The sequence below is a fragment of the Triturus cristatus genome, chromosome 10, assembly GCF_964204655.1.
Source record: "Triturus cristatus chromosome 10, aTriCri1.1, whole genome shotgun sequence".
NCBI classification, from domain to species: domain Eukaryota; kingdom Metazoa; phylum Chordata; class Amphibia; order Caudata; family Salamandridae; genus Triturus; species Triturus cristatus.
The window spans coordinates 42,121,186-42,138,339 of NC_140593.1; the positions used below are offsets into that span (position 1 = coordinate 42,121,186).

The 17,154-nt window shown below is 47.8% G+C and overlaps 1 protein-coding gene across 1 annotated transcript in view; it reads left to right on the forward strand.

Annotated features, from left to right (window-relative positions):
• Positions 1-17,154, forward strand: part of F8 (coagulation factor VIII) — a 589,495-nt gene that overhangs the window by 458,451 nt on the left and 113,890 nt on the right. The window contains exon 20 of the mRNA XM_085630970.1: positions 5,146-5,217. Within this exon, the coding sequence (XP_085487096.1) occupies positions 5,146-5,217 (72 nt within the window). The remainder of the gene's footprint in view (positions 1-5,145; positions 5,218-17,154) is intronic.

Sequence of the window (17,154 nt, forward strand, 5' to 3'; positions counted from 1 at the left end):
GTGGACAGGCGGAATCACCATCTGTCCCACATCGGTATCCGAAGTGGCCCACAAAGTACGAGGGAGAGAAGCTAATACAGTATCCTCTGCAACCACACACATCCGTTCCGTCATAGGGTGATTATCGTTTAAGATTACACGTACTCCAGTAGGGGAGCAGCGGATCGTACCTCTGAAGTGCTTAAGCATATCAAGACCCATAATGTTGTCAGGCGTGTTCGGGGCAAGCAAAAACGGACAAGGTGCAGAAAGTTGGTCAACACGAAATGAAAGGGGTCAGGATAGAGGGCTGCGAGAGAGTGTACCATCAAACCCTACCGATGTAACCATTAAGCCAGATGGGGGAGCCCTCGGAACCAATTGTTTGGACAGCGCACTGCGAGTAGCTCCTGTATCAACTAGGAACTGATCAGTAGAACCCAGAACATTTGCTGAAACATAAGGACCCCTCTGATCAACCGGCACTTCAACTGATTCCAACCCCCACCCAGCGCAATCCTATGCATGCTGCGAATCATGGTACCCAGAGCGATCATTCCCAGCCATTTGATACTGATTTTGCCGATCAAACACATTAGGTCTATCTCGTTGCTGCACGGTAGGCTCAAAACGAGCACGATCATTGGAATTCCCTCTAAAATTCGAAAAGCCCCCTCTACCTCTCGGCGGTCCCTGACCACATCCCTGACGAGGTGCATATAGTACCGGACAATCCCTGGCCCAATGACCCAACTATTTACAATACGCACATTGATTTCTATTAACATCCGACCGACCCGAAGGGGGGCCATAGAATCCTCCTCTACCTCTCTCAACACCCCGACGAGGCGGACCATACACTTGTGCTAACATCAACTTAGTTTTCAAATCTTTCGATTTCTTCTCCTCATGCCCCTTCGCTTCCTGCTCCTGACGCTCATAATACTGAGCGATAGTCAGGAGGGATGCTGGAGACGAGGTGGACCAAGAACTTTCACTCGCTTTTAATCGAGCTGCTATTCCCGGTAATCAATTCGCCACATATTTATCAACAAAAAGATGTCGACCCGTATCATCCGTAAGTGACTGACCACTGAAATCATGAAATGTTTCCTCAAAACGCGTAAAGAAGTCTGAAACTGATTCATCAACCTTCTGTTTACACGAGGCTAACATATTCCAGTCAATCTTTTTAGGGGGAATAATCGTTTTCAACTTAGTCAAGATAGCAGCAGGGAGATCTAAAATAATCTGGGGCGGTTTTTGCGCGGGTTTTCTCTCCCTATCCTCATCCTCAATCTCAGACCACTTGGCCTTAAAAGCGGCTTGATCATCCACCTTCCGCACAGATCGCCACATATCCGGTGGTAAAATGAGCCCAAAGAATAAATCTATATCCGCTAAAGTCATAGTACAAGAATTCAAGGCCCCTTCGACCTCTTCGTAAAAGGCCGCTGGATTCTTGCGGGGGTCAGGCAATGCATTCTTCAATGCCATAACATCAGTCCTATGCCAGGGAGTATAAACCCAATTGTACACAAAATATCCCCTAGCATCGGGGGAAGACATGTCTGAACTAGTTCCTGCTCCTTTAGGAGAAACATACAAAGGTGCCGCCTCTCGCATCGGTTTAGCATGCACTATGTCGCTCTTATCTGAATGGGAGGTAGACGATTGTTTCCCGCCGACGTGTGAATTCGATTGCTCCTTCTCCCCTTTCTTTTGGCACGCTTTCTCTTTGAGTTCAAATGCCGCGTCCCGCAATGCAAACAGCCGTCGGACCGCATCGGGTACCTTAGAGGGAGAAAAGACACCATTACGTAATGCTTTAGAATCTGATACTACATCATCAGGCTCAAAAACATCAGAATATTTCCGAAAGGCAGTAACCACTTCATTAGAAAAAGTTTCAACAAAATATAACTTTTCTCTATCCTGCCAACTTTCCAAAAATTCCAATAATTCAGTAAGAGATAGCTTGCCTTTAAGCGCACGAAAGGAAATTTTCCGAAGCTCACCCATACGATCAGTTGATAACATGGACCGTGTGTCTACCTTATCCGAAACCGATCCAGAATCCTGTGACCTCGGGGCAGACGCGCCAACATAAGGGGGCGGAGAGCGATCTAATAAATGAAAATCATCTTCGGGATTAGTAAGGACAGGATAAAGTGGCTGGCGGACAGCATATTGACCCGAGACTTGCAACCTACGCTCTTTCTCTTGTCACTCCGCCAGTTCTCTTTCCTCCCGACGCTTCGCTTCCTGTGCTCTCACATGATCATTTTTCCGTTGCTCTTTATCAATCAGCGCTTTCTCACGTTTCTCTCGCTCACGCACTTCCTTCACCCATAACCGTACACATTCAAACATGTCTTGCCGAGCACGCCCTTTAGACATACACTGTTCCACATACTCAATCTTACGCATATCAAACGATCCATACAAAGGCCATCGTAACTCAGGATCCTTTTTGGTGTATTTCCTCCACACTGTGCTGTACATTATAGAGGAAAGACCATGCTTCACATACATATCCCTATTAGGAGTCCCCTCTGGGGGGGCTGGGGCGGATTCCTCAAGATTTAACCGGTTTCCAAAGCAGCAGCACCACTTACGAGTGCGCTAAAAGCAGGCATGCTCAAAAATAATGCAAAATATGCAGTATTATCAAAAATGGCACTTAAACGCTGCGCCGTTCAAATTTAAACAACTCCGGAGAAATATCTCCACATTACCTGCCTATATGTGTTGCAACGCATATATTCTCACAATAATCAATACAAAATATGACCGGTCATCACAAATCAAACTCAAATAGCCAACCCAGGCTTCAAAACTCGGAGCAAGTACCGTACAACGGTTCTTACCAATCAAGAGTGTCCAGATTCCTACTGCCAAGTTCCAAAATTCGCCCAAACGGCTATCACACGGCAAACCGACAGAAGAGGTCTCAGTCGAGGACCGGCGCCACCCAGATGGTCAGCTCGGAAGGGAAGGAAGAAACCTCGGGATGCCAGGACTAAAAGACGCCGCTGGCAGTGATCACATCCCCGGCCAAATTCCTCACCTTCGTCACGACCAGTCCTTCGAGCATCCGAGTCGCCGATGAGCTCCACGTGACGGGCGCCAATTGATGAGTACAGGCCCCAGCTAGGCCCGCAGAATACAAGGGTTCGCTCTCCTGTAACAAAAGCTAGAAGGAAGTTGGCACGGAAACTGCAAATACAAAGACAGAGTTTATTAACCCTTAAGGGTGGTCCTACAACCTACACAACACTCTTCAGTATTGCAGAGAGTAGCACAAAGAACTTGCGTACATGGTCCCCTTTTATACACAACAGAGGGGCTTATAAGTGGGTGGATACAACATAGAGCAAAATTCATTACCATTTATAGACATTTTCGATACAGGATCAATATATGGGCGGAGTTAACAATTTCCTGAGCCCGCGAAAACATGGTCAAACAAGGACTAACTGATAACAGATGTGGTCAAGTCTGGACATGCGCCAGACGGACAAAGGAGCTATTTATAGACTGTTACTAGGCAGATTACAAGAGCAACTAGCGAAAAGGTAGGACTCTTCTCGTGCAAAGCACGTGGAGACATGACAATACAAAATGGAGTCCGGACATTAGTCAACATAAGACAAGAAACACATTTTAACTCAAAGAGAATCCATGTCTTCAGTGAATGCTTAATCATATCGCTGTTTTAGTTTTCAACACTTAGGTGAAGGGCAGGGTTTGAAGAATTGACCGCTGTAGACCCATCCTCCTGAAACGTTTGTCTCAAAACGGAATCCTCGATTTTTTTCAGTGTGAATGAAATTCTGCAAGTGGGCCCATTTGTTGCTGTTTCCCATCATTGTTTTTAATCATTTCTCTCTTCCCTGATCCCGGCTCTTTTTTGTCCAAAATTCATTACATTCACAACAAAAAACACACTTTCACATCTTGATAATGCACCAGAGTGGACATTCACCATCCTGTGATTGTCAGACTGTGATCCGCCATTTTATTTTTGTCTCCAAAATGAGGGAATATCCCGTGGAAGAGCAGGTTATACTAAAGCCACCGGGTCATGTGACCACGACGTGTTTCTGGGGCAGGGAGATATGGGTGAGGCAGCTTCAGGAGGAGAATCTGTAGGTTGGCTAAGTGTCTGCCACCTTGGACCGATGCCAGGGGTAAAGGATGTGCGAAAGAGAGTAAATCCACTGAGCAGGGGCGTAACACAGGCCCCCGCAGCTCCCGCGGTGCGGGGGGGCCGCAAGCTCCCAGGGGCCCCCTCAACACAGCACTCTGGCTGCAGGCCCCCCCCCAGGTGCCTTGCAGGGAGGCCCCCTCAAGGTTCGTTACGCCAGTGCCATTGAGGAGGTAAAACTGAGTGGTGGGTGGATCAAAGAATCCAGACACCTACAGTGGGGGGAGTTGTGAGAGGAGGCCAGACCCGCACAGAGGATAGTGCAACCTGCAGGCATCGAGGCGCGTCCCCCACCTGGGAGCCGAGAGCCCTATTGGCAACCGCCTGGGTTTAGAGTACATATGTTTAACTTATATTAACATTTTACCTTGAAGTAAACGTCTTTTGTCTGAAGATGCCGCGCCTCGCCATTGCTAGCAGTGACCCCTTACGAGTCCAACTTGTTTGTGGTTTCATGCAATGACATACGTACATATGAGTGCAGTCATGCCCGCCTTGATGATGCTAAACACATATTCCCACTTAAAATCATAAATACGTAGTAAGAACGAGTTTCATCAATTCCTAGAATGTGTAGCATGTTCAGTAAAGCACCTTGATGGAGGTGAGTGATCCATACACCAGCCATAGACACAGGGGCCACTCCTGTACCCCAAGACTGTTCTGCACCCCAGGGCTCCATTTGGGGTTCCACTGGGATGTGGTCGTGTCCCCCGCAGCGTGCGGGAGGGAGGGTGGCCTTGGGCTCCGAAGGGGACTGCCCCCCGGGCATGTAGCCTTCAGTTCATATTCTAGCTCCTGGTCGGGGGGAGGGGGGGCTCCAGCAGCCGGATGAGGACACTCAGAAGATTCTTTGATGAAACAAGAAGGGCGATGAAAGCTGTGCTTCTAGGCGCATTGTGTTCTCTCTTGTGACCCCCAGATAATGGACTTTACTTTGGTGTTCTCTCTTGCAGGATGTAAGCAGCCGCTGGGACTGGCCTCGGGGAGCATCGCGGACCCTCAGATCACGGCTTCAGGACACTACAGTATGTTGTGGCTGCTGCGAGAGGGCTGGGGGTGTCTCCACACGTGGGGAGTATCACTGGCGGGGGGGGGGGGGGGCAGAGGGGCCACGCAGCAGACCCTGCAAGAAGGGGTTATCCTCAGTCTGGACAGTGACACATGGACCGTGATTCCCCGTAGTAAGGTACATCTTGTGTCCCTGTGCCCCCTCGGGTCCCTGCGTCAGTGTTAGCAGGGCTTCAGTCCTTGGGTGGGAAAGCTTCATCACCCTTTATGGATGTTCCATTCGAGACTTCAGTGGGGGGAGGGGGGTATGTGCTTTTAAACTGACTATGTGTTTTATTAAGTGACAGTCTGCATGTGACTGCCCAGTGACTGGTTTTCCGGCACTGTCCAATTACTTCCTTTCTGTGACTGCCCATTGACAGCCAGTAAGTGACTGTCTGCTGCCCAAGTGTGAGTGCCCGAGGACTGTCATTATGTGATTGCACCTTTACTGCCAATGTGTGATTGCCGAATGACTGCCTTTTTGTGACTCTCAAATGACTTCCCATTGACTGCCTTCGTGTGACTGACCACTCAGCGACAGCTATGCATGACTGTCAGGTGAAGAGCTTCGAGTGACTGTCGAAAGACTGTCTTTGTGTGACTGCCCAATGAATGCCTTCATGCAAATGTTCAATGGATGCTCTGCGTCAGCGTGACCAATGAGTGACTACCTGTCCAAATAACTGCCTTCAATGAGTGCCCAATGTCTGCCTTCATGTGCCTGCTCGATGACAGCTATGCATGACTGTCGAATAAATAGCTTCGAGTGACTGCTGAGTGACTGCCTTTGTGTGACTGCCCTTTTACTTGGTGTAGATGTTCAATAGATGCTTTGCATGACTGCTGTTTGACTGCCTTTGTGTGACTGCCCATTTACTTGGTGTAGATGTTCAATGGATGCTTTGCGTGACTGCTGAGTGACTGCCTGCATGAATAGCCAGCTTCAAGTGAGTGCTCACAAACTGCCTTTGTGTGACTGCCAGTGTCAGCCTTCCTGTGAGTGGCCAGTGACTGCTTTCGTGGCTGCCTTTCCAATTGTTTGGCTTCCTGTGACCACCTTTGTGTGATCCCCCAATGACTGTTTGTGACTCTTTGAGACATCTTGGTGCGAGCCGATGTCCTTTTAACATCAAAAGTTCCAACAGGCGAATCCTGAGACGCCCCCATCAGTCCCTGAAAGCGTATTGTTACAGTGAAGCCATCATGGCCCTCCTGAGGCCCAGGTCTGTCTCTCCTCCATCACTGACACCAGGCGGTTCAGCTCAGTAGCCAATCAGCTGCTGTCAATTGTGTGCATCGGCGGAGCCTGTGGATGTTCTTCCGGCGGAAGTGTGGTGGTTCGTCAGACTCATGACAGAGCAGGCAGATTCTGAGTTTGGTGGATGGGGCACACTCAGAGTTTGGTGAACGGGATGGACTCAGAGTTTGGTGGATGGGGATGGACTCAGAGTTTGGTGGAGGGGGACTCAGAGTTTGGTGGTTGGGGATGGACTCAGAGTTTGGTGGATTGGGATGGACTCAGAGTTTGGTGGATTGGGATGGACTCAGAGTTTGGTGGTTGGGGCGGACTCAGATTTTGGTGGACAGGGTGGACTCAGAGTTTGGTGGACAGGGTGGACTCAGAGTTTGGTGGATGGTGCGAACTTAGAGTTTGTTGGGCGGGGCACTCTGCCACATCTGGGACAGGACCTTGTCTGGCAAATTCTATGTTAGGCCAAAGGTCCTTTCTATTTGTACTGATTGTGTGTGAATATTAACACACACACAAGCACCTGATGACATAGAGATTCTTAGGGGAATACATCCGGTTCCCTACTCATATCAGGCTGTCAGGTGTTCTCTCTGCTTAGTTCTTGAGGGGGTATCCAAAGAAATTGGAGTAGACGCCTCACTCACGTATTGTTACATGCTTCATCATCGGTGCCTATCCACACCCTGGTATTGGTGGTACTACCAGGGCGGACTCAACCATGGATGGAAATTGGAGTTCTTCGATAAAGCAAACTGGAGAAGCAGGGACCCAGAAAAGTGATATATTAAAAATACATCAAGGTATACCCAAAGGTTTTACTTTATTAGGAGTGTACTAGGGGTATAAATAAAAAAGTGAAAGTGGAGGGTTCCATTGAAAAACAATTTTTCAATTGTACCTTCGTCTTGATGCCAACATGTTTCGGCCCTCGCTGTGACCCTTTGCCTTCATCAGGGCTGTCTCGTCAGTGTCCCTGCACTTACTCGTGCACGCACACCATGCACACTTGTGAGGCCTAATGCTCTCAGCTGTCTTGTTTCTTTGTTTCCCGGGGATTTTCTGCAACACAGAATAAACAAGAATAAAAGGAGAAGGAACTCAATTTCAGTCATCCATCCTGACTTCGATACATATGTCCGACCCATATATAAAGATGGACCATAATCGTGGAATAAACAGATAGCATTAGGCATTATTGTTTATATATTCCATATTACCTTCCCTGTTTGAATCCGTACATGCGGGATGGTGCCGTCTTGTAGTCACACACAATAAAGAGAAAAAAGTGGTAAAAAGGAGCATTATAGTGAGGGGGTATATACTTAGAGAGACCACCTCCATTGGACCTTTTATATTGTTATCTAGACCTTCCATTCTCTTTTTGTTTACGTTGTTGAGACCCCTTCATGTTATTCCGATCGAGGAAAGCGGTTCTGAATGGCCCACCTCTGATGGACCACAAGTTGCCAGAATTATTGTTGTAATGGCGAACCCCCCTCCATTCGACCTCTAGTAGTATTTCATAAATATGCTCCAATTTTTTATTATTATCACGCTACCAATTAGCTGCGGTGTTTGCTAAGTTTTTATGAGGTAGTCGCTGTATGTCTAGTGTAACGGTGCCCAGTAGGGAGGTGTCCTTCCTCATACATAAATTGTGTTCCGTACTATTCTTTTAAAAAGAATTACATGCCTGATCAAAGTTATAGGATGTCAGATTCGTCCGTGCATAAACATCGACATATTAATAGTGTCAGTAGTTCTCCTGATTATGACCCCAGCTGTAAGACATGCCCCAATAGTTAGCTTCTACATGCTCATTGTCGGCAAATTCTTCCTGGAAGAGATAATGATAAAGATAAAAAACAAACAAAAGAAAAGGGGAGGGTTCGGACTTTCCGATTTGCTTGTGACTCGTGAGACCCAGCCGCCCTGTTCCCAGATCTACACACACATACGGAGTTACTTCATCAAAGAGCAGGCACCTTGGGATTACCTACGTCCTGCCACTACGATCGGTAGACGATCTGCCGGCGGTGTGTCGTTTTTTATGTGATAGCTCTCCCCTCCAAGCCGAGTGATAATGCAGCGACTGCGCGACATTTCAGGCATGCTGGGAGATGAAGTTCCCACGTTTCTCAAATCCTATATCCATACCATCCCTATTGGTAGCAAATTACAGTTTTCTTTTATATAGATCGTGCATGGAAGATGCCTTCAGGATTGCTAAGGCCTGCCATAGGAGTGACTTATAGGTTTTATATGTGTGTGCAATGGTAGTGATATAGGTAGCCTATACCACTGTAAGGGGTGCAAGCACCACCTTACCCAGGCTGCAGTAGCAGACCTGTGGTGTCATTTTGGGTGGCTTTCCAGGGGTGACATAATACATGCATCAGCCCCTGGGAGGCCTCTGGGGTACCTATGCCCTGGGTACATAGTATGCCATATACTAGGGACTGATAAGGGTACCCCAGAATCCAGTCTGGAGTGTACCTAGAGTACATCAACAACCAATTTAGTGAGGAAGCAGATAGACTGGGGTCCTGATTAGCAGGATCCCAGTCAAACTAAGTCGAAAACCAGCAAAACACCAGGCAAAAAGTGGGGGTACCATGCATTCAGATTCCACCTTGCTACAATGAAAGTGAGGTCCACTGGATTTCCTCGTTTAGTCTGTTTGTTGTGCTGGATAAGCGGTAGATCCATCTCTGTTGAAGCTTCAGTAGTTGTTTTTCATTTGGAATCAGTGGTAATTTCGCGATCATTGTCCATATGAAATCATTTCCTATATGTCTTGAGGCGTGGATGTGACGCATCAGTTTGGTGACTGTCTTGTTGCATCTGAATGTGCTCCTGTGTTCATTAATACGGGTTTCGATCTTCCGTGTAGTCATGCCCACGTATCTTAATTGGCACTTGCATGTGTTGCTGCTGTTACATTTTGTACGTTTTTTAAGGACCCATGACGTGCAAAGCCCCAAGTCTATTTCATTGCTTGTTCATGTTAATGGGCAGATGTTGCAGTTGCCACAGGGGTAGTGGGCAGTTACCTCACGTAGGTTCCACATAGCTCGTACTGTGCAATATCCAGAGGTTGTTTGTCTGGGTCGAGTGTGTACCAGCAAGTCCCTGAGTGACCTTCCCCTCTAAAGGTGAACATAGGGCGTTCTAATCTTAGAGAAGCAGAGTTCAAAGCCTTCCAATGTTTCAGTATTTTTTCACTGTTTTTGTTTGTGTGCCATAGGTGGTGACACACACTAGTCTGTCGTTTTTGGGTTTAGGATGGGTTTCTAGAAGTGATTCCGTAGGGTTGTCTATTGCCCTTTTCATTGCTCTTCTGACTAGCCTTTTGGGATAGGACTTCTTGTCCAGCTTGTTGGCTAATTTCTTTGCATGGTTCTCATATGTCTGTCTTTGCGTGCAAGTTCTCCGTAGCCTGAGGAACTGACCTAATGGCAAGTTATCTGTGAGGGCTTTTGGATAGAAGCTGTCGTAAGGGAGCAGATTGTTCACATCTGTTGGTTTATAGAAAGCTTCAGTTTTCAGTTCCTCGTTTTCAGGCCATATTCTTAGGTCCAGGAATGTCATGGATTCCTTGTTCATGGTCATGGTGAAGTTCAGAAACTCGTCTCTTGTGTTCAACCATTCCATGAACCTCGTAGCTTCTGTTTCAAAAACCCTCCATATTACAAAGACATCGTCTATGTATCCATTCCATGTTAGCGCAAATGCCTCGTCAGGATTGTTGTTATTGTAGATGTTCTTCATTTCAAAATCATAAACATACAGACAAGCTACGCTTGGGGCAAACGTGCTCCCCATAGAGGTTCCGTGGGTCTGTAGGAAGAAATCTGCTTCAAACTGGAAATAATTCCTTGTTAGTGCCATATGTGTGCAGGCAAAGGGTGAAACTCTGGTGTAATTGAGTCCCACTCTTCTACTCTCAGCAAGGTCTCTTTCATCCTGAGTGAAGCCTCCTGTGTCTGCTTCCATGTCCAGTGTGAGGAAAATGTCAGTTCGTTGCTTGAATCTGATGTCCTCGATAGAGGTTCAAGGGCGGATCCCATCCCAGAAACAATCGGTCTCCCCGGGGGTGGATTTTTGTTATGTATTTTTGACAGAATGTAGAAGTAGGGTGTTCGTGGTTTCGCCTCTTTGAGGAAATCCGCTGTGAGAAGTTGGTCTGATATATGCTGTCCACTAGTTCTAGTGGGCACCTTGTATCAGTCCAAACAACCCCTTATGGTGATAGGTAAAAGACAACCTTTATTGAAAGCTATCCTAGTGGTAGCTATGGAGAGCATCCTTCAGGCTAAGTCTTGAACAAATGTAAAGCAGCTTGTTTTACCAGTCTATAATCTCTTGAATGATCAAATGAAAGGACAACCACACCAAGTATATATTTAAAATATATGTATTTAGGTTAACACACACCCCTCTAGTCCCTTTGTGAGACTGGAGTTCGAAGTACTTAATTTACAAGTGAGCAAGCTTCAGTAATAGCACAAATACACGTTTGGGCCCTAGGGGCGTACCAAACCATATACCAAAAAAGTGTTATAGGAACCACGCCTGAAATAGACACAAGGCCTAGAGCCTGTAGAATCACTGGGACCCCACGGAACCACCCAAGGTAGTGACACAGGGGACCCACGGGGACTGTATGTAGTGTGTGAACACCACCGCGGGTTCCCATTATCTTCTATGAGCAATGTCACGGTTGGAAATGTAAAGATTAGGGACACTTAGAATCGAGTCAGGACAAAACCCTTTTGGACTTAGGAAGTTCTAGGGCTAGCACCCACGGGAACACCGGAGTACTCCAGTTACCTCACCCAGGGAAGCCGGGTCCATAGGTGTCTTTTGGTGTCGAGTCGAGTCATCAATTTCAACGAAAGCCTGCAAAGAACTGCTGCTGCCGTGAAGAGGAGAAGTGTCCGAAGAGATCCAAGCCTGGATCTAGGATGGAAGGAACCTGAAAGCAAAGGGGACAGAGTCTGGGTCACTAGCCAGTGACCGAGGGCAGGATGGACCAATGCCCACAGATGTCGGGTGCTTCAGGTGAGTTGACGGGTGTCTTGACTCTTCAGCCACGAGGTCCAGGATGTGTCGACGAAGTCCACGAGCCGGATTCAAGCTGTCCCATGAAGTCTGTCGAGTGCTGCAGTGTCAGCGACCAGAATGGATCCAACAAGCCTTGGCAATGGCAAGTCACTGGAATTCAGAGAAAGGACTGCGGTGCAATCCAGCAAGGTCTGAGGGACTCACCCAGCAAGGGTAAGTCAGGACAAGTCTGGAGCTACCAGGAAAGTCCAAGTAAAAGAGGAGTTGGGGACCTGCTAGCCAACGTGCTAGTGATCGCAAAGGAGCCTTGAGCGGTCGTACTTGAAGCTGGCCAACGGGGCACTTGTGAAGTGGGGGCCAACAATCTTTGGTGCAGGAGGTGCTCAAGGCTGGGGCTACTCGGAGCCCAAAGCACAACTTCGAGGAGGTCCAGGAAGATAGTGTTGCTGCAAAAGTTCACGGTGTCCAGGTCCACGTCACCCACGATAGCCACGGGCCTCAGCTTTGCTGTGGACTCAGGGTAGCCTCGGGGAAGTCTGGAAATCTACTTCTGGTGATGTAAAGACCTCGGTGTCCGGCGGGAGCTTCCGTGATGCAGACCGGTCAGTTGCTTCTTTGGTGCCTGCCAAGCAGGGGAGTCACTCCTTAACCCCAAGGGAGATCTCTTCAGTCTTCTAGTCAGGATAGAACGTCGAAGGTCCAGGATGTACGCTGCAGAGTTTCGTCCAGGGTAATCTAAAGTCCTAGGGCCTAGATTCCTATACTTATACTAAGTTTAGGGGATGGACTAACTCTAAGGCTCCACCTATGGGTGGGCTTGGAAAGAGGGGTGGTTACACCCATTTCCTTTGTCCTGTTTCACACCAGAGCAGGGGCAGGTAGCCCCTGCAACTGGTTTGAACTGAACTATTCACAGGGACAGCAAACGTGCCCCCAGTGCAGGACTTCAAAGCACCAGAGAGTGCTCCCGCCCAGCCCAGCCCCATTACACATCTGCCTGTCTGGGGAGGTCTCCCTGGGACAGGAAACCTATTGTCCAGGCCTCCCCTGCCGGAGTTTCAGTCAGCAGCAGGAGGCCAGACCCGTGTCTGTGGCAGAGGCATCCATTTTGTGATGCCAGGGCTCATGAAAGTCCTTCTGGGTTTGACCAGTGCGAACATGTCTTTCCCTCTAGAATGGTGGAGTGCTACCCCCGCCGCCAAAACTGGCGGGGGAAGGGGGTAGTATTCCAAAGCGTTTGAACCAAACACGACATGTTTTGATGCAGCCATTCCAAAGTTAGCATTTACCGCGAGGTTATAATGCACTTAAGAGTATATGGTGTGGCTGTATCACAGAACAGCCGTAAGGAAGTATTCCCGAAAGTTGCAGAGGGGCTCAGCTCAAGCAGGGGCACCCTCTCACACAAAACCAAGCACTCTGCCTTCAGGATTGTCGAGGCCTGCCATAGGAGTGGCTTATAAGTTTATATGTGTCTGTATATGTGTATGTTCTGGTGTGAACATGGGCTTCTATTGGAATTCTCCAGGTCATATTATCAAGCCCATTATTGCCGCTTTAGCGACAGTTTTCTGCCGCTAAACCGGTGATAATTTTAACACCGTCCTTGATAATATTCCCATCGATTTTTAAAATTAAGACAGCGCCCGACTTGCGGGCCTTTGTGCAGTAGTTGCAGGGAGTTTGGAACGCAGCGTATTAAGTATGTCTGTGTATGTCTAGATGGACCACCTGGAATAAAGTGTGATCCTGCTATCGCTACGGTTCGCGCATGCCCAAGCCTAGGTGAAACTCGTGTGATAGTACACTATCAATAGGGTCCATTTATTTAACAAGTGAATGCATGCACAGCTATATGGACCTGCTGGCACAAGTGCGACATTCATGATATATACAAGTGCTGGTATTTTAAAAATATACATTAGCAGATGTATAGGTACTAGGTCGTAAAAGCACCTTATTATACTATTCAGAGATAACGTGCATTTCAAAATATATACGTGTACATCCATAGTGACCTGGTGGCTCGAGTGTTATATTACACTCTCAGACTCTATTTAACACGTGTACACTAGCACATCTATAGGGGAGATGTGGTACAGGCACAGTATAGTAGTATATACAGGTCCATATGTTTCACAAGTACAGACTGGCACATTTCTAGGCATCAGTAACACGAGTATCGAGAGGTACCCACATGGTACAAGCAGATATCGGCACATATACACGGTACAGCTGGACTGCCGTGATGTCACTTTATCCAAAGTCACCCAAAATGCGTGTTCTATAGGGACTGTACCCCCCTCCCCACACTTTAGCCAGACTTTCCATGTGCACACCTGAAGCCTCACTGTAGAGACGTGTAGGTCCACTCCTGCACCTCTTTTCATTCTAGCGCCTCCTTATTTACAGACATCCGCTTAGCTCCTAGTTTCCCTTTTAGGCGTCCGCGGCGCTTTAACCGGACAGGTACTGAGTAAATACACTTTATTTATTTGTCAGGGAGCGAGCAGGCACTTTAGGGCTGGGCTGCTGTGGCTATCGAGGAGAGAGCATGCGAGCACTGTACCAAGAGTGCGTGCAATTTCATATTTTCATTTGAAACACTTGGCGCATCCTTCTATTTCAGCATGTTTATCTCTGCGCCTCTTAAGAGACCGATCACGCGCCCAGGTTCCAAAACACATCACCCACTGGAGAAGCACTAACACCCCCCCAAAGCGTCCGGTCCACCCCTGGTTCTCTGGGCGTGGGTTCCAGCTCGGGGCTTTGTCAATATCCCCTGTCTTAAATACCGAGACATTGAGTTGGGGCAGCCCCCCCACAGGGAGCCAGGCGACCTGGCAGTTTCAGTAAGTTGTATGGGGGGGACAAGGGGCACATATCCCTTCTCCGTTCCTGCTTGGGGAAGGTTCCTCACTGCAAAGGCGCCTGCTCTGTACGTGACACCCATGTCTCTGCAATGCAAGGGCCACTTACCGACTGCCTTCTGGAAAAAAACTGCTCCCCAATTACGCCTTTCATGTTTCAGAAGCCAACTTTATCCAGTTCTAGGAGTGTGTAAGGTAGCCTGATGGACTTGTGCACCTGTAGTAGAGGTATTATTGTCTCTTTCCCATCTCGACGGGTTGATGCACCTTGCCGTCCTACTGAAGTGTTATCCACAGAATAGATGTGTCATTAACAGCGCATCGAAGGGGCAAGCGCCTCAACACAGGGCCTTGGTTTTGAAGAGAAGTGGCCGGTACCACCGCTTGGATGAGGACCTGGGCACCAAATAAAAAATAAAATATGCGGGAGGCATGATAACATCGTGAAAGCTATGAGACACATTGGGGGGTGGGGGAATAAATTACTGAGCATCGCATTTTTCAAGCTTCCTCCCCCCGCCAGACGCTCTGTTTAATGCAATGAATGGGGCTGCCAGATAAGCACCCCGCCCCCTGTCCCGACTCTGAGATCGTATCGGCGCTGCAGCATAAATGGAATATGTGAGCGCTATCAGCGCAGCTGATCAGGGCCTGCTATCCAGCCAGGGATCTGAGGGAGGGGCTAAAGTCTGCTAGATTCTCTCGCGGGTGGAGGAGGGGTGGGCATTACCCAGTGGCTACTCGTCAAAGTCGATATTTCCCAAAGTGCTTGATTTAAAGTTCTTTTAAAGGTGCATTACAGACATCCTCCAAATGGTTAAGGTAAAAAAACAGCACTGTCCAGCAAGAGGAAGAGACAGGGCACGCTAAATATCGGCACATTTTCTGCTGAACAGAACAAGGCCCACGGTCGCTAATGTTAGAGTGCGATGTGCTGCCTTTGTGAAAGTAAAAGCAGCCGAGCAAGAGGAGGAGACAGCAAGCCTCTCAGAGAAGGGGGTCTTGAGCGTGAGGCAAGGACACAACGTGATGAGATGCAGCGCGCATGCGCTGCAACGCTAGGCGAGTGTGCGGGCCTAAGGGAGACCGGGCGGTCACCAACCCCACTTCCAAAGAAACCCAACAGAAAACCAACGACTATAAATCTCGCAAGCGAGCAGCGCATGCGCTGCAACGCAGGCTAAACCTTAAAAGGATCAACCCCTGAACCCTTTTGCGGACATGTAACCATGTCTAGAAAACTTCTGTCTCACCGGGGAGCACAAGAACTTCTAAGCTAAACAATACAGATTCAAACAGGGAAGGTAATATGGAATATATAAACAATAATGATAATGCTATCTGTTTATTCCACGAATATGGTCCACCTTTATATATGTCAGGACATATGTATCGAAGTCAGGATGGATGACTGAAATTGAGTTCCCTCTCCTTTTATTCTTGTTTATTCTGTGTTGCAGAAAATCCTCTGGAAACAAAGAAACAAGACAGGTGAGAGCATTAGGCCTCACTAGTGTGCATGTTGTGCGTGCACAAGTAAGGGCAGGGACACCAACGAGACAGCCCTGACGAAGGCCACAGACCCGATTGGGCTCACAGCGAGGGCCGAAACATGTTGGCATCAAGACGAGGGTACAATTGAATAATTGTTTTTCAATAGAACCCTCCACTTTCACGTTTTTATTCACACCCTTGGTACCCTCCTAATAAAGTAAAACCTTTGGGTATACCTGGAGGTATTTTTAATCTATCACTTTTCTGGGTCCCTGCTTATTCAGTTTGCTTAATATAAGAACTTCCATTTCCATCCATGGTTGAGTCCGCCCTGGTAGTACCATCCTACCAGGGTGTGGATAGGTGCCGATGATGAAGCATGTCACGATAAGTAGGTGAGGTGTCTACTCCAATATCTTTGGATACCCCCTCAAGAGTAAGAACTAAGCAGAGAGAACACCTGTCATCCTGATAAGAGTAGGGAACCAGATGTGTTCCCTTAAGGATCTCTGAGTAATCAGTTGCTTGTGTGTGTGTTAATTTCTACAGTGGAAGAGTGCAACCGATTTCACTATCTCTCGCTCTCCGTTAGTGACCATATGTGTGTTAATATTCCCTGATTATTCCTATGTTTTCAAATGTTTAGATGTTTTTGGGGCAATTCACAAAGGCATGTCAGAGTGTGTAAAAGATGACTGCAACAGGACTGCTTCACATGCTCCAGAGTGCCTCAGTGGGTAGTTCCCAGCACGTTAGTCTCTTGCATGGTTGTGAGTACGGAGCGCTCTGATGGTAGAGGTTTCCTATCATCGTGACCCACAACCAACCATCTGTACAGGTGGTGGAGCACACATGACTACACTATCAGACGCTTCCTCCCACCCAATCCGTGGATGAGGTCCGACTGAAGATGGAATGCATCTGTTGTGGGCAGAAGTCATTCATCTAATCACACGCCTAAAAAGAGTCAGTCCTGCCATATCTGCTGCATCTGCGGAAATCCTCACTACAGTCGTCATCTAGCAAAGTTCACCTTCTAGCCATTCCTCCTTATATAAGAAACCTTTCCAATCTATCTTTTCTGACTGCCCTATGGTGAAAGATTTCCTGGAATTAAGAAAATTCTTCCCGTCAAGTAGGAGGTCACTCTTCCAAGCTAGTCCTCACAACCCTGATAGGTCCCGTCAGCTTCCCTACAACATCTGTCTTGAAAAAATGGTTTCCTGGTT